The following is a 21,840-nucleotide window of genomic DNA, read 5'->3' on the forward strand; positions in this document are numbered from 1 at the left end:
GTTCGACAAAGTACAACGACCGTGCCCTTTTGTAGCCTAACACCGCTGCATCATGAACCTGTCCTGCCCCCATCGCCCAACATCTTCCTCTATAAAATCTCTAGCGAGGTGACGCTTAGACATGGCTCATCCCAAAACGGATGTCGTGATCATCGCTTGACGGTCTTTCGGTTTCCCTCGTTTTCTTTCCCTCATTATGCTTTGTATTTAGGAGCTGCTAGGCTCCAGGGTGACACCCGCAGAAATGGTGGCCCAGCCAATGAGACGCCAATGCTTTTCGATACGACGCGACAGGGCAACCTTCTCGCCAATGCTCGTGCATGCGGGGTTCGTCAGGATCAGCTTGGCAGCATCGTTCTTGATGGCAGCAATCTTGGCACCAGTAGATGTTGAGCCAATGTTGACCATGATAACTTCGTTCTTGGCGAGCTTGGCAACCTTGGCCTGCTTGCCATCCGCAGTCTTGACACCGAGCAGGCGGCGGAGGAGGTAAAAGTTGATTTCGATTTCGCTGTAAATGTCCGGCAGGCGTCCCTTGAGCCCGAGCACGAAGCCAACCAGGCGATCGGCACGGCACAGAGTAGGATCGATACGGGTACCAACACCGATCAGACCACCAGGGACGGCGTACTTGAGGTCATTGGACTCGGAGTTGAGCGAAACGACACGGCTGAAGATGGGTGTGCACTTGATGGCACCGCTCTGGTCGCGGGACACGATACCGGGGCGAATTTCAACCTCGTCGCCGAGCTTGACAACACCATGAAGAATAGAGCCACCAGCGACACCACCCTTGAGCTCGTCAATCTCGGCACCAGGCTTGTTGACGTCAAATGATCGAATAATAATCATATGGGGGTGCTTGCTGAAGTCACGGGGGGGGACAGGAATAGTGTTAACAATGGCCTCGTTGACTGCATCAACGTTGAACTTGAGCTGAGCTGAAATGGGGATGACTGGAGACTGGCCAGCGACAGTACCGCGAATGAACTTGAGAATGGAGTCGTAATGTTGCTGGGCAGCCTCTTCTCTCATCAGATCGACCTTGTTCTGCAGGATGATGACCTTGTCCAGCTTCATAATCTCGATGGCGGCCAAATGTTCCGAGGTCTGTGGCTGGGGGCAAGGTTCGTTGCCAGCAATCAGAAGCAGCGCAGCGTCCATGACGGCGGCGCCTGACAACATGGTGCTCATGAGAATATCGTGACCTGGGCAATCAACGAACCTGGTTTTGTTAGCGATATGACATATACGTAGCAAGGATATCCTTACGAAACGTGACGTAGCAGTCTGTACGTGCCACCGCAGCCATCGCGCTCGCACGCAGGGTCAACCTCCTTGTCACTCTTGTAGCTTCGGTAGCAGGTAGGACGTGGGCAGGCAGTGTTGTCACACTTGTAGATCTTGGCGTTGGCATAGCCGAGCTTGATGGTAATGTTGCGGATCTGCTCGTTCTTGAAGCGGACTGTGTGGACGCCTGAGATGGCCTTGACTACCGTCGATTTTCCGTGAGCGACGTGTCCAATGGTACCAATGTTGATGGTGGCCTGGCGAGCGATAATCTCGGGTGTTAGGGGGGTCAGGCTGGCAACGTCGAGGTCTTTGGGGTCGGTCTGCGGCGGGAGGTACGGCTTCGCGGCCGTCTCGTCGGGGGCGGGCTGGCTGCCCTTCTTGAGGGCCGACTTGAGAGGCTTGGTGTCGGAACCATCTCCGGGGGCGTTGTTAATGGACTCGCCCGAGTCGGACTCGGAGTCGATATCGTATTTTCGGTCGCCGTTGGCAGACATGATGGCGGTAGGAGCGGTGGTTTGTAGATGTTAAGTCGGCGAGGCGGGGCAAAATGCGCACACGAGATTTGTGGTTTTCTGAACAAGCTACACCTAGGCGGGGTCGCCGGGCACGCTCAACGAGGACAGGTAAAATTTGTGAGCAGAATATCGTGCAACGATGGAAAAATTGCCTATTTAAAACCTTGCACTGTTTTGGGTATTCGTTGGCGTGGTCGCGACTTAGGAGTCAGAGCTGTAGAATTCGCCTGATCAGTGTCAAAATTCAAAGTGTGCAGTTCAGAGTATGACTCTTGCGCTAAGCCATTTTTGTGCCGATAAGTTGTGCCCCTCCACGCGCCCAACGAACGCCCAAGGCCTCCGGTTTATATTATAGGTATTCTAGCGAGTAGGTATGAAGGTAATACTTCAGATCAGAAAAACTGAGGTTTATTCAATTATTTGCCCTAAAAACACGGCAGCGAATTTCAAAAATTGACCCCCAGATGTGTTAGAAATTATGATTATGAATCTATCAGGATCAAGAGGTGTGAGGTGTGGCGTAGCACACAATTTAGTAGCCAAGCCTCTTTGTCTTACTAGTCTAAAGCATGCATATAGTATAATAACGCACACACCTTCAACGAATTGGAAAGCAATTTGGCGCAGTGGAAGCGCGCCGGGCTCATAACCCGGAGGTCGCACGATCGAAACGTGCAATTGCTACATTTTTTTTGATTCATTGGTGAATTGACAGAGACGCTATGAGACGAAATCTCAAACTCGAATACTTTATTCATTTCGACAGACTCAAGTAACTTGCAGTCGGTTGAGAGTTCCTATTGCTAAATAGCAACTGGACTAGCTGGTAAAATAATATATGATGGTCTTGTATCATGTCTAGCATTTTCGTATGTGACTAGATTATGATAAGAATTTCGTTGGACCTGGACTGACCATTTGTCTGGTGACGATGTATTAATGTAGTCGTTGTCAACATATGTAGCTACCTATGTAGCCAAGGTATCCTTTTATCATTCTAAGATGCCATCTATCGTTATTTTCGAACTTTTCTCGCATGTTTGACCAGGTTTTCTATAACGCCCTCAAATGCCTCGCGGTCACCGAGCTTCTCATCAGTCCGCTTTTTCCAATATTCCAACACGTCCTTGGCGGAGCCTTGCATGGCCTCGAGTTTGCCGACGTGCGCCTTGAGCTCCTCGTCCGTCATGCCGTCCAAGGCCTCGTCCGTCGTGGTGCATAGGTAGCGCGCGGCCACGAGATCCAGGTCAGGCTCTGCCGGCAGTCCTCTGCGCTTTTTCGACGCAGACGGCTTACCCTGGGAGTCGAGCGACGTCGACGATGCGTTGCCGTCGCCCTGTTTTAGCCGTGCTGAGCCGCTGCCGCGGGCGTCGCTGGATGCACGCGGTGACGAGGCGTTGAGGTTCAGCGAGGGTAATATCAGCTTCTTTTGCTTCGAGGCTGGTAGAATTTCGTCAAGATCCACGGGTACGCCGAGCGACACGAGAAATAGACGTCGTGTCCGCGAGCGGATCCAGTCGGGTGGCGCGAGGGGTGGAGGCGCAACCAGTTGCGACCATAGTGAAGCGGAACGCGGGTTGATAAAAACAGACGCATCTGTTGGAAGAGTTTGAGGCGCGGGCACCTCGAGCATCTCGGGGGAGTATAATGTGTTTAGTATATCTTCCGTTGCTTCGAGGACTTGGTCAGGGTCGAGGCCGTCGAAATCAGGAATGGCCTAGAAATGTCAGTAATGGGTCTTGCCATGAGCAGGTTTGACTGACAAATGGCGGTGGTTTATATTGGGGAGTTACTGGCGCCTGCAGCTGCACTGCTGGCTCTGGTGAGGCAAAGTCGCCGTCGTCAAAGTCGTCGAAGCCATCGTCGGCACTCCCGCCCTCTTCGAAATCGTCAAAGTCGTCACCGAAATCGTCGGCCCCGTCTCCTCTGTCGTCATCGTCCTCGTCGGGGGTGGCATTTTCTTCAACTTGTTTTGTTTCCTCAGCTATACTGGTATGAGTCTGCTTGTTGGCGTTCACAATTGCAGCTGCATCCTCCTCTTCAGGTGGTATGATTTCCTCTTTTCTAGTTGCACCTTTTTGCTTGCTATTCACTTTTGGTGTGGGAGATCGGATTTTGGGGGTTGCCGGTCCTGATCTAGCATCGCTAAACTGGTCGTCCGAGTCCGAGGTGTCTTCTGCGAATCTGTTAGCACGGGCTTTGGGCGTCGCATCTCCACGACTCGTCGCAATGGTAACTAACCTGGATTTGCTTCTGGGTCAACAGACTCGGTCCGGTCAACTATATGCGATGGGCCTAAACCCTCCATATCCGATTTATTGGACATTTCGCCAATCGCGGTCCTTGGGGTCTTGGAAAATGCTCGAGCCAGACTGGGCGGTGGTCGTCCAAATGCCAACAGGCAGCCAGGGACAAGCCGGGCGGCGGCAATGAGGGGTTGGTATTCGCTGCTAAGGTTCGGTATCACTCCGGGGTCGTCACAGTAGCTAGGTTGCACTCGGTATTTTGATATCCGTATAATTAATTAATTCAAGGCAAGTCGATAAATGCAAGGAGAACGACAAACCCACTTTGTAGACCTGCTCTAGACCTTTAGCTCACTCCAAGAGCTTCGTGGGGGTGGAGGCACGTGATATAAGTACTCGGGATCCCATTGTGTGCGAGGCATTATTAGGCAAATTAGGCTAACCATTGTCAATGTGTGATCTTTCTTTCATGAGGAAGCTTCAGAAATTCCATCCACTAATCAACTCGGTTTGTTGCGTTGTGCTTCGTTCATAATATGGTAGTGGAAGGTCTGCCGCTGCCTTTGGGGCGTTGCACCTACCCGGCATGGAGACGGAGCGAGCAAAATATGCTTTTGCGCTCTACTAAAAGCGTTGAATGTTAGTTAAGTGTTTGGTACTTAGGTAGATAGGGCGTGACTTAGTCTACCCCCTTATATTATTAGTCTATATTTAATAGTTCCATGAGTCTGCATTAAGCAGTGCGGGAATGTCACTTCCTTCCATCCAATACCTGAAGCCGCACTTACCAGACCTACAAGCACATCAATGACAATAACGCGAAGCAGGACAAAGCGGTGACAGGCTTAACGTAAATTGACAAGAGCAGATATCACTAAGTAGCGAGGAAATACAACGCCGACGTGTTTCGCGACATCTCATACGGCTCAGTTTGGTCCCTGGTCATCGGCCTGATGATAGGGAGGTATTCCGTGATACAGCAAGTCCAACAGCCTCGCACTCGAGAACACAAAGACCTGATCACAAGCCATGTTTTGTAATGATCATACAGCTCCACGAGCGTTGCGTAGATGCTACTTGGCACAAGCAAGTAGGGCTGCACTAAAGCGGCGCTGCCCACCTGCCATATTTGGCGTAGTGCTGGACGCGGCTCAGCTTCGCGCCAACCTCGCAAGCTCTCAGGAAAAAAGCTCCTGGTCGTTGTTTGGGCTGCTGCGTCCACCTGCAACCACAATCAACCATTCCCAACTTCCAAAGTTGAGCTGTCACCCGAAGCGAGACTATAATTTTTCGCCACGAATTTAACTCACTTCAACATCGCGGGGCAGAACACGGCCGATACCACTAGCGTTACGCGAATAACCCAACTTGACCTCGACACCATCGAGGCTCGTCGCAACCATGGCTTCACCGTTTGCGTTTGGGACTCCAGCATCGAGCGGCGCGGCGAACAACAACACAACATCTTCGGCACCTGCATCCGGAGGAATATTTGGCTCGGCGGGCGGTAGTGGCGGTGCTACGGCACCCACGTTTGGATTTGGCACCAGCAATACAGGCAGCGCACCCAAACCGAGCAGCGTCTTCGGAGCGCCGGCATCTACAAGTCCCGCGACGCCATCGGGGGTTTTTGGTGGCGCTTCCACGACACCTGCCCCCGCTAGTGGTATCTTCGGCGCGAAATCTGCGACCGGAGCGTCTAGTTTGTTTGGTGGTGGCGGCGCTGCCTCTGCCGCCCCTGCATCGGGTGGACTGTTTGGCAGTGCGAGCAATGCCGCAGAAAAGCCCGCCGTAAACATTTTTGGAAGTGTCGCCTCTACACCGACTACCGCTGCCGGAGGTGGTTTGTTTGGCCAAGCTGTATCGTCGAGCCAAGGCCAAGCTGCCACTACTACAACTGCTCCTGCGGCTTCAGGAGTATTTGGCGGCGGTGCTACCGCGACTCCCACGTCATCTGCTCCTACATTTGGAAGTAACCTGGCTGTACCAGGCATGGGTGCGGCTGCTGCTACACCTGCTAAACCCATGTTTCCACTCTCATCGACAACTCCCGCTGGCGCCCCGCCTGCTGCTGGCGGCGCTGCGGGCGGGCTTTTTGGTGGTGGTGGTGGTGGTGGAATGTTTGGAGCAAAGTCCAGCAGCACTGATGTCGCGGCGACGCCTACTACGACGGCAAGCACCGGGATTTTTGGCAGTCAAAAGACCGCACCTAGCACCGGAGGTATCTTCGGTGCTGCGAAGCCCGCTGCTGGTGCACCTTCATCTGGTCTGTTCGGAAATGCCGCTGGAGGTACTGCTACTACACAGGCCGCAGCTGCCCCTGCCATAGGCGCATCGACCGGAGCCCTCTCTATGTTTGGCGCCAAACCTGCAGCTGCGTCTACGTCCGCTGCAACTACTCCCACAACCGCGACCGCGCCCCCCAGCTCGGGAAATCTTTTTGGCGGTGGTGGCACCGCTACCACGACTGCCGCGGCGCCTGCTGCAGCGACAGCATCAACCGCTGGTGGTTTATTTGGCGCTAAACCTGCTGCCACCACGGCTGCGGCCCCAGCAGTAACTACCACCGCTGGTGCTGTCTTTGGCGGCGTGAAGCCTGCCACGGCCTCGACACCGACTTCCACCGCCATACCGGGTTCGACGGCCACGGCCGCTGGCGCCTCTGCCTTGTTTGGTGGAGCTAAGCCAGCTACAGATACTGCGAAACCCGCCACTCAAACACCGACAATCGCGGCTTCTACCAGTGCACTTGGTGCCTCTACCACCGGACCACCCTCGCAAATCGCCCGACTCAAGAACAAGACCATGGAGGATATTGTCACTCGATGGGCATCGGACTTGACCAAGTATAAGAAGGAATTCAAGGAGCAGGCAACAACGGTGGCTACCTGGGACAGAAACCTGGTGGAAAATGGTGAAAAGATCCAGAAACTGTACATGGACACGTATGAGGCTGAGCGCGCCAGCCACGAAATTGAGAGACAGCTCGCTGCGGTGGAAAGCCAACAGGAAGAACTGGAAGCTTGGCTCAGCCGCTATGAGTCGGAAGTTCAGGATATGTTTGCCAAGCAGCTTGGACCCGGCGAGCATTTGGCGGGGCCGGATCAAGAACGCGAGCGCACATACAAGCTGGCTGAGAAGCTCACACAACAGCTGGATGAAAAGTGTCGCGATCTGTCCAAGATGGTCAAGGAGATCAACGAGATTTCGGGAACTCTGAGCAAGGGCGCCAAGGCCGAGGACCCGGTACGTAGTAACTACAAATGCACTGACAACGACTTGGAAGCTAACTTGTCAATCTAGCTGAGCCAAATCGTGCGCGTTCTCAACGGCCACCTGACACAGCTACAGTGGATCGACGCCAACGCGACGGCGCTACAAGCCAAGGTGACGTCGGCGCAAAAGACTAACAATGGCATGGCCAACAATTATGCGGGCGTGGAGAGCGACGCGGCTGAGGGCTTCTATCGTGCGTACACGGGACGCCGGTGAAGGCCGAGGTGAATTGTTTTTGAAGTGTGTATTGGAGTTTAATGAACGACCGGGAAACCAATTGGGATAGTCAATTTTCGCGAGACACGATCCAATGGACTAGAGGGAATAAAGGTCCGAAACTGATTGGAGAGGTGGATTAATGTCACATTTCGTATGTAGTTGTACACTATTTTAGACAAAATCGAGGACCAGCTAGTCTCTTGTCACTATGACTGTGCATCTGTGGTGCCATGGGTCATGTCGTCAATTTGGCAACGCTGGTACGCCTTAGTTCTTCTCGCCACCCTGGTCTTTGGTAATCTCGTCGCTGCGGTGGGTAGTGTTAGTGAATCACAATCAACAGGCGGGGTCATTTGCGCAGGTATGAACCGATGCGATGGCATCGCAGACTTGTAGAGGGACGTACATGTGCTCGGACAGGCGCTGGAGGTGCTCCTGCTGCTCGGCAAGTCTCTGCTTGAGCTCGAGAAGCTTCTCCTTCTCGCGCTGGCGGATGGCGTAGTCCTCGGAGGCGCGCTCGCGGCGCTGGAAGGCGTCACTGCGTTTGTCAGTATAGGCGAGGCCCAGACTGATTGGTATCGAACTGGACATGGGGAAGCTTGCTTACCCTTGGCCGCCAGTACGAGGGGGGGCACCGGTGTCACCCTCGGCCATGGCGCGGGCAGTGGTGGAAAAGGCAGCGGCGCGGATGGGACGGAGAGCGGCCGTCTTGGCAAAGGTTGTGCGAAGCATCGTGGGCAAAGGTGCTTTTTAATGATGGGAGAAGGACGATGAAGATTGATGGTGTTTGGAGAGGAGGTGAGCTAGCTGTGACGTGGTTTGCGGCCGAGGTGGTGTGGTTTGAGAGGCAAAGCTCTACCAGCGAATAAGCTAAGCTGCATGAGGAAAGGTTGATTTCGAACAGTTGAGAGCAATAGCTCGGTACATAAGTTTGTGTGACGTAAAGACAAAAGCGTCGGTACTCCTCTATGGTGGTGGGTTCCAAGCTCGTTAGCTGAGCTAATAAGCTGGCGAAGCATCTAGCATTACAGTGTCACAGTGGGAGTCTGTCAACGAGCCAGAGCCTATTTTGATATGAAGAGAGAAGCAATTGAGAAGCATAACTGGCAACCAGTGCCCCTGCCCACCTGTTGGCCTTGTCCGCGAGACTGCGAACAGAAACAAGGTTTGCTTAACATGAGATCTGGGTAGGACTGTAAAAACGTTGCGTTTCAATGTAGCTTGCGAAGATTCAACATAAACGCGAAGAAAACCACCCGTTGTTAGGCATAATAACTGCTTTTTTACTGGATGCGCGGTTTGCGATGCAGGGATTGGCCAATGAGCGGTGGGAGAAAGGGAGACGCGGAAATGATATTTGCTGCTTTCCGGTATCCGCTGTAACTACCTGCAATCTACCTATACTACCGTAGACTTAGTACGCCGCAATTATACAATGTACATACGTGATGAACACAATGAGTTGGCCGGATCGGCGCGTGTGACGCGCCGTCAGTCAGTGAGATGTGAGATGACGGGTGATTCAGTGGCAGGGTAGGACCGATGCTGTTGAGATGGTTGGAAAGCTGGCAGAGGTACCGGTACATGGAGGAACGGGTATGACAGCGCTGGGAGTGCAACGCGATGGGAAGAAAGACGAACAAAATTTGTAGAGCATGCTAATAGAAAAAAAAAACCCTAAAATGAACGCGATTTACGCGATTTCCCAGAGAAGCCAAATCTCTTCCGTTCTCACGTGAATCGTAATATCTTGTTATCAAAGTAACTTACAGTATCTGTATCCGTATTGCCTGCACTGTCCGCTGCTGGCATGCTGGTGGGCGGTCTGAGACGTGTGAGACCTTTTTTAGTTCACGTGACGGGCTGAGATAGGCTATCATTGGTTGCCTGAGGCTTCACTGTCGTAGCCTTCATGTACCAGTACAACGGCAGCAGGACTTGAGCAACCTCCAGGCAGGCACCAGGCGCTGGTAGGGGCAAGAGAGCGTACTCTAGGACAACTGCCATCTTGTTTTTGGTGGCTTTGAGCACCCGGCATACCTGTAGCGCGTGTCCCCCCAGGTACCTTGCAGAGCCAGGGCCGCCTGTGAGCCGCCCTCTCACTCTCTTCCTTTCCTCCTCCTCGCTCTGCTACATAATAATCCCAACAAACAAACCAATTTCCGCATCGCCTCTTCCACACACCACCCCCGGCAAAAGCTTCCACCACCGAATCCTCCGACCTTTCTTTCTTCCATCTACAACTCAAATACCCTTTTTCGTCCCTTTTTACTGGTACGTCGTTCCCGATAAATGGCACACGCCATTTCTCGCCTTGCATCGCTCCCTCTCTCCTCTGCCTTCTGCAACCCCTCCCGCCAGACCCCATGGTGCACATTCGTCATCGCGCCTGTCTTGCTCCCGTCCCCCTCCAGAGCGCGCGCGCGCCTCGACGATACAGCTTCTGCCAGCAAGCCATCATCAAGTCTCCACGAGCGACTTTCTATAACTCGCCATGTCTCGCCTGCTTCCTCTCGGCGCGCGTCCTGGATACTGCCCCCAGCATGCCAACCCCCACTAGAGCCGCCGCCCAAGGAGCGGGGGAGGGTTGACTTCCTGAGCTCGCCTGCCGGCCACGCACGCTTTGCGTGTTGGCCTGTTCACGATGCTTCAATCCGCAATTCGAATGGTGCTTGTCCGGCGCTGCGCTCCTCGTCTTCGTATTTCTGCCTAGCACCTGCCTGCCTTTGGAAATCGCCAGTGGCGACCCCTCTTCTTGGTCCCCCTTTTTCATACAATTCGCCCTTCTAGTGCCCAGCCAATACACTGCAAACGCACATCACCGTCGCCTTGCTAACCGCCATTTCTCGAGCAGACCCTAATTATCCAAAATGGCTAACGACGATGCCGTTTATCTGGCCAAGCTCGCTGAGCAGGCCGAGCGCTACGAGGGTACGTCACTAAACAAAACAAGCTGGCGCCTCCCGACCAGCACCCACCCAAAAGAGCCGTGTGCGCTGACTTGCCCCGCCCCTAGAGATGGTTGAGAACATGAAGATCGTCGCCTCCGAGGACCGCGACCTGACTGTTGAGGAGCGCAACCTTCTCTCCGTTGCCTACAAGAACGTCATTGGCGCCCGCCGTGCGTCTTGGAGAATAGTCACTTCTATCGAGCAGAAGGAGGAGTCCAAGGGCAACTCTTCCCAGGTTACTCTCATCAAGGAGTACCGCCAGAAGATCGAAGATGAGCTCGCCAAGATCTGCGAGGATATCCTTGACGTCCTTGACAAGCACCTGATCCCCTCTGCCAAGTCCGGCGAGTCTAAGGTCTTCTACCACAAGATGTGCGTCTTTCGTTTTGCGCCCCGCCATGTTATCTAATACTGACTCCTATTCAAGGAAGGGTGACTACCACCGCTACCTTGCCGAGTTCGCCACAGGCGACAAGCGCAAGGACTCGGCCGACAAGTCCCTCGAGGCCTACAAGGCTGCCACCGATGTTGCCCAGGGCGAGCTTCCTCCCACTCACCCCATCCGTCTGGGTCTTGCCCTCAACTTCTCCGTCTTCTACTACGAGATTCTCAACGCTCCCGATCAGGCTTGCCACCTTGCCAAGCAGGCTTTCGACGATGCCATTGCCGGTATGTCCCCTCCCGGATTCCCAGCGCATCTGAAGGCACTCGACTGACTTTTTACAGAGCTTGATACCCTGAGCGAGGAGAGCTACAAGGACTCGACCCTTATCATGCAGCTCCTCCGTGACAACTTGGTAAGCCTGCCACCATTTCGGTCATGTAGCAATTTTTTTCCTAACCTCATTAGACTCTCTGGACTTCTTCCGAGGCCGAGACTGCCCCCGCCGAGGGTGTCCCCAAGGAGGAGCCCGTCGTTGCCGAGGAGCCCAAGGCCGAAGAAACCAAGGCTGCCGAGTAAGCCTACCCATGTCGGGGACTAATTGGCTTTTCGCACTCAGGTTTTAGGGCGGACTGGTGTCTATGGAGTGACGGAAGACGTCGTTTTTATCCAAGAGCTTCGGCATTGTTTAGGTAAACACGCAGAAACAAAGAACGGGGTTATTGATTTTTGTCTCTTATTTGTTTTCCCACGGATCCGAAGAAGCCTACCAAGCCGTTGAACAGACGAGCTTGCTCTAGACTTTTAATGCCGTGCCCGTCGGGACCAATAAAAATTTATTAAAATTGCTTTCAATACCAATATCCAATCTACTCATTGTGAGATCGTTGATGTGCCATTTTGTATTCTGCGCCTCTTGTCATGAAATATGCCTTGGCCCGTTCTATGCCTTTGCGGTTATTCAACCCTTGTTTATATACTTGTGTTGTCATAATCTGTCGTTACTCCTCCACCACGGCAAAGTGGACTTTGAGCCAGAGGCTACAGTCCTGACACCCCACCATTAAGACGCCGTCTTCGCTCGCATCGACGAGGTCCTCCTCCTCAAACGAGTAGCCGCGGTCGTTGCCGCACCGACACGACCGGTACCAGCGCCGGCCCGCCTCGTCAAAGCCGAGGTCATCAAGGTCGACATTCTCAATGCCCGTGTGGAACTTTGTCTCGTCGTCGTCGTCCCGGCTGCCGCCGGCGATCCTTGCCACGCGCAGCCCCGCGTCGTACTCTTTGCGCCGCGGCGGGGAGGACAGCACAGCGTAGGCCTCGCCGATCTGGTCGACTGTGAGCGTGGGCGCGCTGGACTGCGCGGCCTTGTCGGGGTGGTTGCGCAGCAGCGCCCGGCGGTACGCCCGCTTGATGAGGGTGGCGATGTCGTGCGGCTCCGCGGCGCCGAGGAGCGCCGGCTGCAGGTCGAGGACCTCGTAATGCGTGGCGGTCCGGGACGGACGTCCCGCGGAGGGACTTGCCATGTGGGAAGAAAAATCACAGAAAGAGTGCGTGTTTGGTTTTTGGTGAAAGAGTGTGGCGGGCGGGGAGGATTTTTTTTTTCGTTTTCATCGTCTTGAATAAGACGAGTGAAGTCGAGAAGAGTCACGTGATGCATTTATGTTGGCGAATTTGGAAATAAATGTGTTCTGTTCATGCATCTCGTTAAATGCCGACATTTTTCATTCTTCTATAATATTTTACCCTTGTCCATGGCTGAAGTTGTGGTCAGGAGCGCAGAGCATCTTGGGTGACGGGCATGAACAGCACAATCGGCACAGAGTTGTTTAAAATGGTATTGTAGTAGTACATGGTGGTATATACACGCTCGGATTGACGGCGTTTTTTGAAATACAAGCTTGTCGGTTGTATTGTACAGGTGCTTATTTCGGAAACTTGGTCCAGTTTCGCTTTCCGACCTGTTTCGCATGATTAGCAAGGCTCCCTCCAACCAGCCAACTTATAAGAACGTACCGTCTTCCACTTCTTGATAAGGTCGGGCATTTCCAACATTGCCTTTCGTTTCTGTTCCATCCTGTACACAGCCTCGTTAGCAAACGTCGAACCATCCTCCGCAACCGGCTTCGTGCGTACTTGGCAATCATGTGTCGCTCGTGAATGTGACCCTTGACCTTTTGTCCCACACCCGTACCCTTGACGCGCAGGCCGTGCTCGACGCGGTGCGCCAGGCGCTGCGTCGGGTTCTTGGCCGAAGCGGGCAGCAGCTCCGCGACGCCGTGGTCGCGCGCCATGCGCAGCAGCTGCGCCTGCCGCCGCGCCGAGTACACGGGATCCTGCCGCCGGCCCGTCACGGGGTGCTTGTAGAACTCAAAGGGATCTGGGCGCAGTTGTTGAAAGGTCGTGGGCGCGCTACCCGGCGAGGCGAGGGCGGCGGGCGGCCATCGGGCGAAGAAGCGCTGCAGGGGCTCGGGCAGGCTCTTGGCCAGCTGGACGAATTGCGACGTCGAGGCCATTGCGTCGGAGGGTGTGTCGAGTCCCGGGGAGTGAGATGAAAGACCCAAGAAATTGGCCGGGTTGTCGTGTACGACGAGTCGCAAAAATTATCAATGGTTGCGAGGTTGAAAGATCTTGAGGACTGAAGCATCCAGAATGTCCAGCGACTTTTGATGCCCCACAATTCCATAGTACAGGGATCTGTGATTGGCGCACTGGCCCAAACTCGAAGCCAAGCTTCGATGACTTTGAACAATTGCCAGCCTTCCTGTCTCGCAAGTTTGGGCGCTACGACACCTTTTCATGATTCTCGATCTGGCGGCGCTGGCACTGATATATGGATTTTCCTACTGCCTGGCCAATACACTCCTCGGTCTTCTGAGAACCGCAAAGACCACACCACAAGACCAAACGCGACAGCACTATGCCTCTCGACATCGAGGAAATCCTCCGCCAGAAAAAGGCAGCCGAAGCCGCCGCAGCTAAGCCTCGCTTCATACCAAAGGCCCAGCGCGAACGCCTCGCCGCCGAGCAGGCCAAACAGGACGAGGAGCTGAAGCGGAAAAAGGCCTCGGGCGACGCGAGCAAACGAGCCGAAGACGAGAAGAAGTGGGAAGACCGAGCGGCCTCATCAAAGACCACGAACAAGGGCACAAGCAATGGCGTCCCCACAGGCCCGCGCACCATGAACGGTGTTGGCTCGTCAGGTCCTCGGGGCAGAGACGACAAAGACAGACGCGACGGACGAGGCGGCAAGAGTGGCAAGGAGGGCGGAGGCGACAAAAAGGGTAAAAAGGCCAACGCGGAAAAGCGCTCCGCCGAAGAGATTGAGGCCGAGCTGCTCCGCTCGCGCTACCTAGGCCCAGAAGTGAACCAGCACTCCAACTTTTCTGCACAAAAGAAGCGGATGCGGACGACGGAGAAGAAGTTCAACTTTGACTGGGACGCGGGTGAGGATACCTCGCGCGCGGAGGATGGGGCCTACAGCGGCGGCGCGGGCGTGCGTGGCATCTCGCTGGCCGGCGTCGGCGGCGAGTTTGACAAGGAGGCCGAGGAGCGGGCCAAGAAGCGGGCGCGGATGATTGAGCAACGCGACACCGAGCACGGCCGGGAGCGCGCCCAGGGCATCATGGAGGACTTTTACCGGGCGCGGGACAAGGCGCGGGACCGCGCGGAGCGGACGGGCCTGGGCCGGCGGTGGAACGAGAAGCGGCTCGACGAGATGCGCGAGCGCGACTGGCGCATCTTCAAGGAGGACTTTGGCATCTCGACCAAGGGCGGCACGCTGCCGAACCCGATGCGCAACTGGAAGGAGTCGGGCCTGCCGCCGCGGCTGCTGGCCATTATCGAGCACGTGGGCTACGAGGAGCCGACGCCGATTCAGCGGGCCGCCATCCCGATTGCGCTGCTGGCGCGCGATTTGATCGGTGTTGCTGTGACGGGTTCGGGCAAAACGGCGGCGTTTTTGCTGCCGCTGCTGGTGTACATCTCGGACCTGCCGCCGCTGGGAGAGACGAACAAGAATGACGGGCCGTACGCGCTCATCCTGGCGCCGACGCGCGAACTGGTGCAGCAGATTGAAAAGGAGGCCAAGAAGTTTGGCGAGCCGCTCGGGTTCCGGTGCGTGAGCATCGTGGGTGGGCACTCGCTCGAGGAGCAGGCGTACGCGCTGCGCAACGGCGCCGAGATTATCGTGGCGACGCCGGGCCGCCTGGTGGACTGCATCGAGCGGCGGCTGCTGGTGCTGTCGCAGTGCTGCTACGTCATCATGGACGAGGCGGACCGCATGATCGACATGGGTTTCGAGGAGCCCGTCAACACCATCCTCGACGCGCTGCCCGTGTCCAACGAGAAGCCCGACACGGACGAGGCCGAGGACGGGCGGCTGATGCAGCGGTACGTGGGCGAAAAGGACCGCTACCGCCAGACGATGATGTTCACGGCCACGATGCCGCCGCTAGTCGAGCGCATCGCCAAGAAGTACCTGCGGCGCCCGGCCATGGCCATGATTGGCAACGCCGGCGAGGCGGTCGAGACGGTCGAGCAGCAGGTCGAGTTCGTCTCGGGCGAGGACGCGCGCAAGAAGCGGCTGGCGCGCATCCTCGCCTCCAACATGTTTGCGCCGCCCATCATCGTCTTCGTCAACATCAAGCGCAACTGCGACGCCGTCGCCAAGGACGTCCGCAGCATGGGCTGGAGCGCCGTCCCGCTGCACGGCAGCAAGACGCAGGAGCAGCGTGAGGCCGCCCTCGCCGCCGTCCGCAGCGGCGAGACGCAGGTCCTCGTCGCCACGGACCTGGCCGGCCGCGGCATCGACGTCCCCGACGTCTCGCTCGTCGTCAACTTCAACATGGCCCTCAGCATCGAGAGCTACACCCATCGCATCGGCCGCACGGGTCGTGCCGGCAAGAGCGGCACGGCCATTACGTTCCTCGGCAACGAGGACGCCGACGTGCTGTATGATTTGCGGCAGATGCTCAGCAAGAGCTCCATCTCAAAGGTGCCCGAGGAGTTGAAGAAGCACGAGGCGGCCCAGACGAGGCCGGTCAAGGGCGCGGGGAGGTCTAGGGGCAATGAGCAGGAGAATGAGGGCGGCGGCGGCGGTGGTGGTGGTGGTGGCGGTGGACGAGGAGGCAGAGGGGGTAGAGGAGGGCGATGAACAGATTGATACCAGGAAACTAAGCCATGTACAATGAATACAATTATACAATTATGCAACGACAGTGGACAGATGTGTTAAGGACGTTTACGTGGACACGAATCTTTGGACAAGGCCGTGTCAGTGACAACATGTCTCTTGAATAAACAAAGTGGCGTCTCCTCATCTCTCATTCATGAAAACAATTAAAAATCTCGTAAAATCCTTCCTAATCCTCCACAGATGCTTTTGTCCCTACTCCAGCTTGAGTTGCTCAAACTGTTGAATCGTCTCCTTGAAGCTGGCAAGCTCCTGCTTGGCGTCCGCCAGCTTCTTCTCATCGGCCTCGCGGACCGCGTCCGACGCCTTTTCGAGGTAGACGGCGTCGGCGAGGAGCTTCTCCTGGCGCTGGATGCTCTGCGTCGCCTTGTCACGGCGCTTCTGCGCCTTGCTAATCTCGGCGTCCATGTCGACGCGGCCCTTTACGTGCAGGAAGACGGTGGCGGCCGTGGAGACGGGGTACGCAACGCAGCCCGCGGGACGCGGCGCGTCGGCGCGGATGGTGTTGATCTTGCTGACGGCCTTGCCGGCGAGCGAGGTGATGGAGACGAGCTCCTTGGTGCCCGTCTCCTCGGCGGCCTTGGTAAAGGTTTGGATAATGACTAGAACTGGGTTAGCTTGCGTTGGGATATGTGACTTGTTGTCTGGACGTACCGTCAGCGTTCTCCTTGATGGCGTATTCAGCGGTTAGGGAGCGGACGGCCTTGACACAGTCCAGGACGAGCTCGTAGGCAGTCTCGGACTGCGGGTCGTCCAGGGCCAGGTTGTAAACGGGGTACTTGGCAATCATGATCGACTGGGTCTCGTCGCTAGGGCGGCGCGGCATCCTCTGCCACATTTCCTCACTGATAAACGGCATAAAGGGATGGATCATCGTGAGAGCCGCCTCGAGGGCTGTGTAGAGGGTCTGGATGGCCGACTCGCGCTCCTCGGGCGTGCCGTCGCGGATAATCGACTTGGAGTTTTCAATATAGACGTCGCAGAGCTCGCTGTACCAGTACTTGTAGATGATGGCCGTCGACTTGGAGAACTCGCGGTCGGCAATGGCCACGTTGACATCCTTGGCGGCCTGGTTCATCTTGTGCAGGATCCAGCGCTCGGCCAGCGTCTTGCCGGGGACCGCGCCCTGCTTGGCGGGCACAAAGTCGGCAGGCAGGCTGCCGAGGACGTACTTGGTGGCCTGGAAGATTTTGTTGCAAAACTTGCGGTAGCCGTAGATGGAGCGGATCTCGAGATTAATGTCACTGCCGCCGGTAGTCGCGTTGACCATGGTGAAGCGCAGGGCGTCGGCACCGCACTGGGGGATGCCGTCGGGGAACGATGTCTTTTGATATTTTGTCGCTCGCTCAACCTCGGTGGGGTGCAGGTTGCCGAGTGCCAGCTTGTCGTGCAGTGTCTGCAGGGGAATGCCGGAAATGACATCGAGAGGGTCAATGACGTTGCCCAGACTCTTGGACATTTTGCGGCCTTCGGAATCGCGGACCAGGCTGTGGCAAAAGACTTCCTCGAATGGAATCTTGCCGGTCAGCTTCAAGCTCAGCATGATCATGCGAGCAATCCAGAAGAAGAGGATGTCCCAGCCAGTCTCGAGGACGCTGGTAGGGAAAAGCTTCTCAAGGTCGTGTGTCTTCTTGGGCCAGCCGAGGGTGCTGAAAGGCCACAGGCCAGAGGAGAACCAGGCTGGTAAGGTTAGCGATTGTGATACTCAATACGGAACAAACGAGTTGAAACTCACTGTCGAGGACATCCTCGTCCTGTTCAAGGGTGAACTTCTTGCCAGCGAGCTTGGCCTTGGCCTTGGCCTCGGCCTCTTCCTGGGTGCGACCAGAGAACCAGAGCTCCTCGTCGGGGAGGTCGGAGCCACCCTCAATTTTGGCGAAGTAGACGGGACATCTGTGTCCCCACCAAAGCTGTCTGGAGATGCACCAGTCCTGCGTGTCCTCCATCCAGCGGTAGTAGGCCTTTTCGGCGCTCTCGGGGCGGATCTTGATCTCACCATTCTTGACAACCTTGACAGCCTCGGCAGCCATGTCTGTCGTCTTGACCCACCACTGGGGCTTCATTATGGGCTCAATGACATCCTTGGACTTGCTGCACATGGGGACCTTCATGGCGTTGTCCTTCTTGTCAACATACAGGCCCTTTTCCTTGAGCGCGTCCTGGATGCTGTAGCGGACGTCGAAGCGCTTCTGGCCCTTGTAGGGACCGGTATTCTCGTTCATCAAGCCATCGTCGGTAAGGATATTGATAAACTCGAGTTTGTGGCGCTGGCCGAGGGCGAAATCGTTTGTGTCGTGGGCGGGAGTGAGCTTGACGGCACCGGTACCAAACTCCATCTCGACATAGTCGTCGGCGATAATGGGCAGTTTGCGGCCGGGGATGAAAGGGTGGACGGCGTTCTTGCCAACGAGATGGGCATAGCGGGTATCCTTGGGGTGAACGGCGATACCAGTATCACCAAGCATGGTCTCAATACGGGTAGTGGCGACCTCGACGGTCTCATCCGAGCCCTCAATGGGGTATTTGAAGTGAACGATGACACCAAATTCAACCTTCTTATCATAACCGGGAACCTCAAGTAATGTGCGGCCCGTCAGCTCCTTGTTATCAACTTCAAGGTTGGATAGCGTGGTGTTGAGTCTTGTGCACCAGTTGACAAGTCTGTTGGCTCTGTAAATAATGCCATCCTCGTGAAGACGGACAAAGTTCTCCATGACGGCAGCATAGCGGGTCTCATCCATGGTAAAGGCCTCTCGGGACCAGTCAAACGAGCCACCGAGACGGGTCAGCGCCTTGTTGATGCGCTTGTGGTAGTCCTCCTTCCACTCCCAGACCTGCTCGATGAACTTTTCTCTGCCGAGGTCGTGGCGGGTCTGCTGCTTGCGGCGCCACAGCATATTCTCGACGACAGACTGCGTGGAGATGCCGGCGTGGTCGGTGCCAGGCAGCCATAGCGTCGTCTTACCGTGCATGCGACTCCAGCGAATCATCATGTCCTGCAGCGAGTCGGTCAGGGCGTGGCCCATGTGCAGGGCACCGGTGACGTTCGGAGGCGGGTGGACAATGACGAAGCTGCCCTCGTCCTTGACGTCGCCATTGGGCTTGAACTCGGGCTTGAAGTAGCCCTGCTTCTCCCACCAGGTGTACCATGCCGACTCGACGGCAATGGGATCGTAGGCCTTGAAGTTGGCGTCTTCAAACGATCGGATGCGCTTCTTCTCGCCGGGCGGTGTGTCTTCGACGTAGGGAGGGACTTCGGCTTCGTCGGCCTTTTCCTTCTTGGCCTTTTTCTCTTTATTGGCGGCGGCGTTGGCGGCTTGGAGAGCAGCCTTGGCCTTTTTCGCTTCGAGCTTGGCGGCTTTTTCAGCCTTTTGAAGTTCCTTCTGTACTGCACAGGTGTTAGTCTCGGGACGGCGGACTGAATTTGGCAACGCCTCTCACTTACACTCCTTCTCAGACTTTACTTTTGGCGTCTCGGCGCCAGCGGGCGTCTCGGCGGATGGGGCTTGCGCCGGGATGGAAGCACCCTCGGCTGCAACGATGGAAGGTTAGCGACGTATATGGAGGCGCCAAAAAAGCCACGGCATACCGATATTGGAGCGTCCAGCGTTGGTGGCCATGATTGCACGTGTGGTAGTCAAGGGTCTTCGTGGGGAAACGGACCGCACACGAAGTGCTCGAACAGCGAGTCTAAACGTCGTCCTGAATGGTTATGTGGAAGCCCGCAAAAAAATGGGCTTCGAGCGGTGTCGTTGATATAACCCAGGGCAGAGTACGTTTGACTCAAGAATGAGCCTACTTGTTGCGGTTTCGCTGTTTGGAATCACAAAATTGAGTCACCGCTAAGATTTAGTTGTTACTATGTGAAGTGGGATGAGGGGCAATTTTTGTGGCTGGTTGGAGCTTGCGCCACAGACATGCGCCACATGTATGTCTCTGAGGCTCGTAGAAAAGCCAGGAATGACTTACTCTGCATGTTACTCATGATTTTCCGCCAATTATCGGTATTGGGCGCGAATTCTTTGAAGTTGTGACTCTGGGTCATACAGATATGATACATCGGGCCATTTGTCGGCGCAGCGCCCTATGGTTGTCGCGGCGCCCCCTAGGCAGGCCGTTTTCCAGTGAAGCAAGATCAGACCAAGTGCAATTTACCTATGCGCTTGCAAACACCTCCAGAGTGAGCTCAAACGAGATTGAGATACTCAATCAATGAACTCAATATTATGAGTGTTTATTTCAATTTTTCTAACATATTTTAGGATGCGATCTCGTCTATGATGGACGACATTGCCTCCAAGGCTCTATCGGCAAATTCTTCCAGCCACGACGCCGCCGTCGTGCTCGCCACGCCAGAATTCGCCAAGAACTTTGAAAATGCTGACTTTATGGGGAGTCTGGCCTCCCTCCTCGCCGGTAGCAGCCGTCCGGACAAGTTTCACGTACTGGGCGCCATTGTGGACAGCATCGCGCCGCCGCTGGGCAGCTACCACACCACGCCGGGCATCTCCGTCCTGAGGGGCCACCTCGACCACATGCTGCCCCATCTATGGCAGCCCGAGCCGCCACGGTCCCCAGAGGATAAAGAAGCCGTCTCGGCGCTGTCCTTTTCCCTGGGGGTGCCGAAAGTGACGCTTCCGCTGGCGAGAACGACGTTTCAGAACAACAGGGCCTCGACGCTGCTGGCCTCCACGTTTGACCTCTCGGGGGACGGCTCGAGAATGGAGCGGCAGATGGAACGGTATGCGCAAGAGGTTCTGGTGTCGGACAGCGAGTTGCCGCGGAAAATGGGCGACCTGGGATTGTGGGCGCCGCTCGTGCCGGTGACGCCACCACGGCTGGTGGCGGCGAGCTTTGGCAACATTGTGCGCGGGGTGGAAATTGACGGCCAGACGATTCCGGCGTCGACGGAGCTCGAGGACGCCGTTAATGCCTTCTACGGGAAGCGTGGTAGCAGCGCCATGAACACGGGGCCGGCGGGCATCTGGGCGCTGATTACACCCAAGAGCGGCTCGGCGGACGCGGCGGCCTCCTGGCTCAACGGTAGCCCAACGCCGTTGTCGGTCGACACGAGCGAGTCTAGCATGCAGGAATTGGCTGCCAAGACGGCGATTTATCTGCACTGCTCGCACCAGCGCGGCGCAAAGCTTCTTCAAGTTTGTATGCTTACCCCCCAATACATGACTTCTTACTCGTGACAAGTGGACTGACAGACAGCAGTGAGTGGTGGCGGTGGTTGGGGCGCGAAAAAGGGCCTGCTGTCTCTCGACCCCCAGCGGACGCACTTTTCCCTCTCCGAGGAGGAAGAGATGCACCGCTTCGCGCAGTCGATGAGCGAATCGACCTTTGCGCCGACGGGCTGCACGGTGCAGTTCCTCATGGCGCTCGATGATGTGCCGGCCATGCCCGTGTACCTGCCCCCGAGCATCGTGTTTGGCGTGCCCGGCACGCACCAGGAACTGTCAACCCGGCCGGAGACGCCGTTCATGGGCGGCCACTTTGGCGCGCTATCGAGCAAGGGCATCTTTGTGGAGGCGCCGAGCGAGCGTGACGACGCCGAGTTTCCGGATGAGAGGAAGCTGTCGGTGCCAAACTCGAGGCTTTTCATGGCCGAGGGCATCGATGAGCGGATGAAGGGCGTTGGCAAGATGCCGACATTTGCGGAGGCGGGTCTCATGGCACTTTTACTGTAGCGATGGAGGATAATTTTGTATAACATGAATATGTATATGGTACTATAGATGGCCGCACAGTAGCGTGTGTG

At 55.9% G+C, this 21,840-nt stretch overlaps 10 protein-coding genes across 10 annotated transcripts; 4 read left to right on the plus strand and 6 right to left on the minus strand.

Moving 5' to 3' along the window:
• Window positions 1-207: 207 nt before the first annotated feature.
• On the minus strand, window positions 208-1,787 carry CCM_06379 (eukaryotic translation initiation factor 2 gamma subunit; the record flags this gene model as incomplete). Its single annotated transcript, XM_006671519.1, has 2 exons — window positions 208-1,225; window positions 1,273-1,787. 2 exons carry the CDS (start codon window positions 1,785-1,787, stop codon window positions 208-210), a joined length of 1,533 nt encoding a protein of 510 aa, XP_006671582.1.
• Window positions 1,788-2,340: 553 nt separating this feature from the next.
• Window positions 2,341-4,462, minus strand: CCM_06380 (uncharacterized protein; the record flags this gene model as incomplete). The annotated part of the gene is made up of 7 exons (XM_006671520.1): window positions 2,341-2,370; window positions 2,405-2,489; window positions 2,724-2,776; window positions 2,854-3,525; window positions 3,572-3,984; window positions 4,050-4,294; window positions 4,410-4,462. The coding sequence occupies 7 exons, from the start codon at window positions 4,460-4,462 to the stop codon at window positions 2,341-2,343; spliced, it is 1,551 nt and encodes a 516-aa protein (XP_006671583.1).
• Window positions 4,463-5,455: 993 nt separating this feature from the next.
• On the plus strand, window positions 5,456-7,546 carry CCM_06381 (nucleoporin Nsp1, putative; the record flags this gene model as incomplete). The annotated part of the gene is made up of 2 exons (XM_006671521.1): window positions 5,456-7,300; window positions 7,358-7,546. 2 exons carry the CDS (start codon window positions 5,456-5,458, stop codon window positions 7,544-7,546), a joined length of 2,034 nt encoding a protein of 677 aa, XP_006671584.1.
• A 270-nt stretch (window positions 7,547-7,816) lies between these two features.
• Window positions 7,817-9,135, minus strand: CCM_06382 (uncharacterized protein; the record flags this gene model as incomplete). Its single annotated transcript, XM_006671522.1, has 5 exons — window positions 7,817-7,856; window positions 7,956-8,132; window positions 8,157-8,295; window positions 8,837-8,936; window positions 8,995-9,135. The coding sequence occupies 5 exons, from the start codon at window positions 9,133-9,135 to the stop codon at window positions 7,817-7,819; spliced, it is 597 nt and encodes a 198-aa protein (XP_006671585.1).
• A 1,432-nt stretch (window positions 9,136-10,567) lies between these two features.
• Window positions 10,568-11,682, plus strand: CCM_06383 (14-3-3 protein; the record flags this gene model as incomplete). Its single annotated transcript, XM_006671523.1, has 5 exons — window positions 10,568-10,872; window positions 10,928-11,169; window positions 11,227-11,297; window positions 11,351-11,457; window positions 11,595-11,682. The coding sequence occupies 5 exons, from the start codon at window positions 10,568-10,570 to the stop codon at window positions 11,680-11,682; spliced, it is 813 nt and encodes a 270-aa protein (XP_006671586.1).
• Window positions 11,683-11,883: 201 nt separating this feature from the next.
• Window positions 11,884-12,408, minus strand: CCM_06384 (DnaJ domain protein; the record flags this gene model as incomplete). The annotated part of the gene is made up of 1 exon (XM_006671524.1): window positions 11,884-12,408. One exon carries the CDS (start codon window positions 12,406-12,408, stop codon window positions 11,884-11,886), a length of 525 nt encoding a protein of 174 aa, XP_006671587.1.
• A 399-nt stretch (window positions 12,409-12,807) lies between these two features.
• On the minus strand, window positions 12,808-13,398 carry CCM_06385 (uncharacterized protein; the record flags this gene model as incomplete). The annotated part of the gene is made up of 3 exons (XM_006671525.1): window positions 12,808-12,843; window positions 12,899-12,959; window positions 13,019-13,398. The coding sequence occupies 3 exons, from the start codon at window positions 13,396-13,398 to the stop codon at window positions 12,808-12,810; spliced, it is 477 nt and encodes a 158-aa protein (XP_006671588.1).
• Window positions 13,399-13,802: 404 nt separating this feature from the next.
• Window positions 13,803-16,037, plus strand: CCM_06386 (DEAD/DEAH box helicase, putative; the record flags this gene model as incomplete). The annotated part of the gene is made up of 1 exon (XM_006671526.1): window positions 13,803-16,037. One exon carries the CDS (start codon window positions 13,803-13,805, stop codon window positions 16,035-16,037), a length of 2,235 nt encoding a protein of 744 aa, XP_006671589.1.
• A 234-nt stretch (window positions 16,038-16,271) lies between these two features.
• CCM_06387 (valyl-tRNA synthetase) lies at window positions 16,272-19,696 on the minus strand (the record flags this gene model as incomplete). The annotated part of the gene is made up of 5 exons (XM_006671527.1): window positions 16,272-16,684; window positions 16,731-17,756; window positions 17,812-19,464; window positions 19,522-19,608; window positions 19,666-19,696. The coding sequence occupies 5 exons, from the start codon at window positions 19,694-19,696 to the stop codon at window positions 16,272-16,274; spliced, it is 3,210 nt and encodes a 1,069-aa protein (XP_006671590.1).
• Window positions 19,697-20,127: 431 nt separating this feature from the next.
• Window positions 20,128-21,769, plus strand: CCM_06388 (uncharacterized protein; the record flags this gene model as incomplete). Its single annotated transcript, XM_006671528.1, has 3 exons — window positions 20,128-20,256; window positions 20,339-21,236; window positions 21,297-21,769. 3 exons carry the CDS (start codon window positions 20,128-20,130, stop codon window positions 21,767-21,769), a joined length of 1,500 nt encoding a protein of 499 aa, XP_006671591.1.
• Between the last annotated feature and the right edge of the window lie 71 nt (window positions 21,770-21,840).

This window comes from Cordyceps militaris (assembly GCF_000225605.1).
Source record: "Cordyceps militaris CM01 unplaced genomic scaffold CCM_S00004, whole genome shotgun sequence".
Lineage (NCBI taxonomy): Eukaryota > Fungi > Ascomycota > Sordariomycetes > Hypocreales > Cordycipitaceae > Cordyceps > Cordyceps militaris.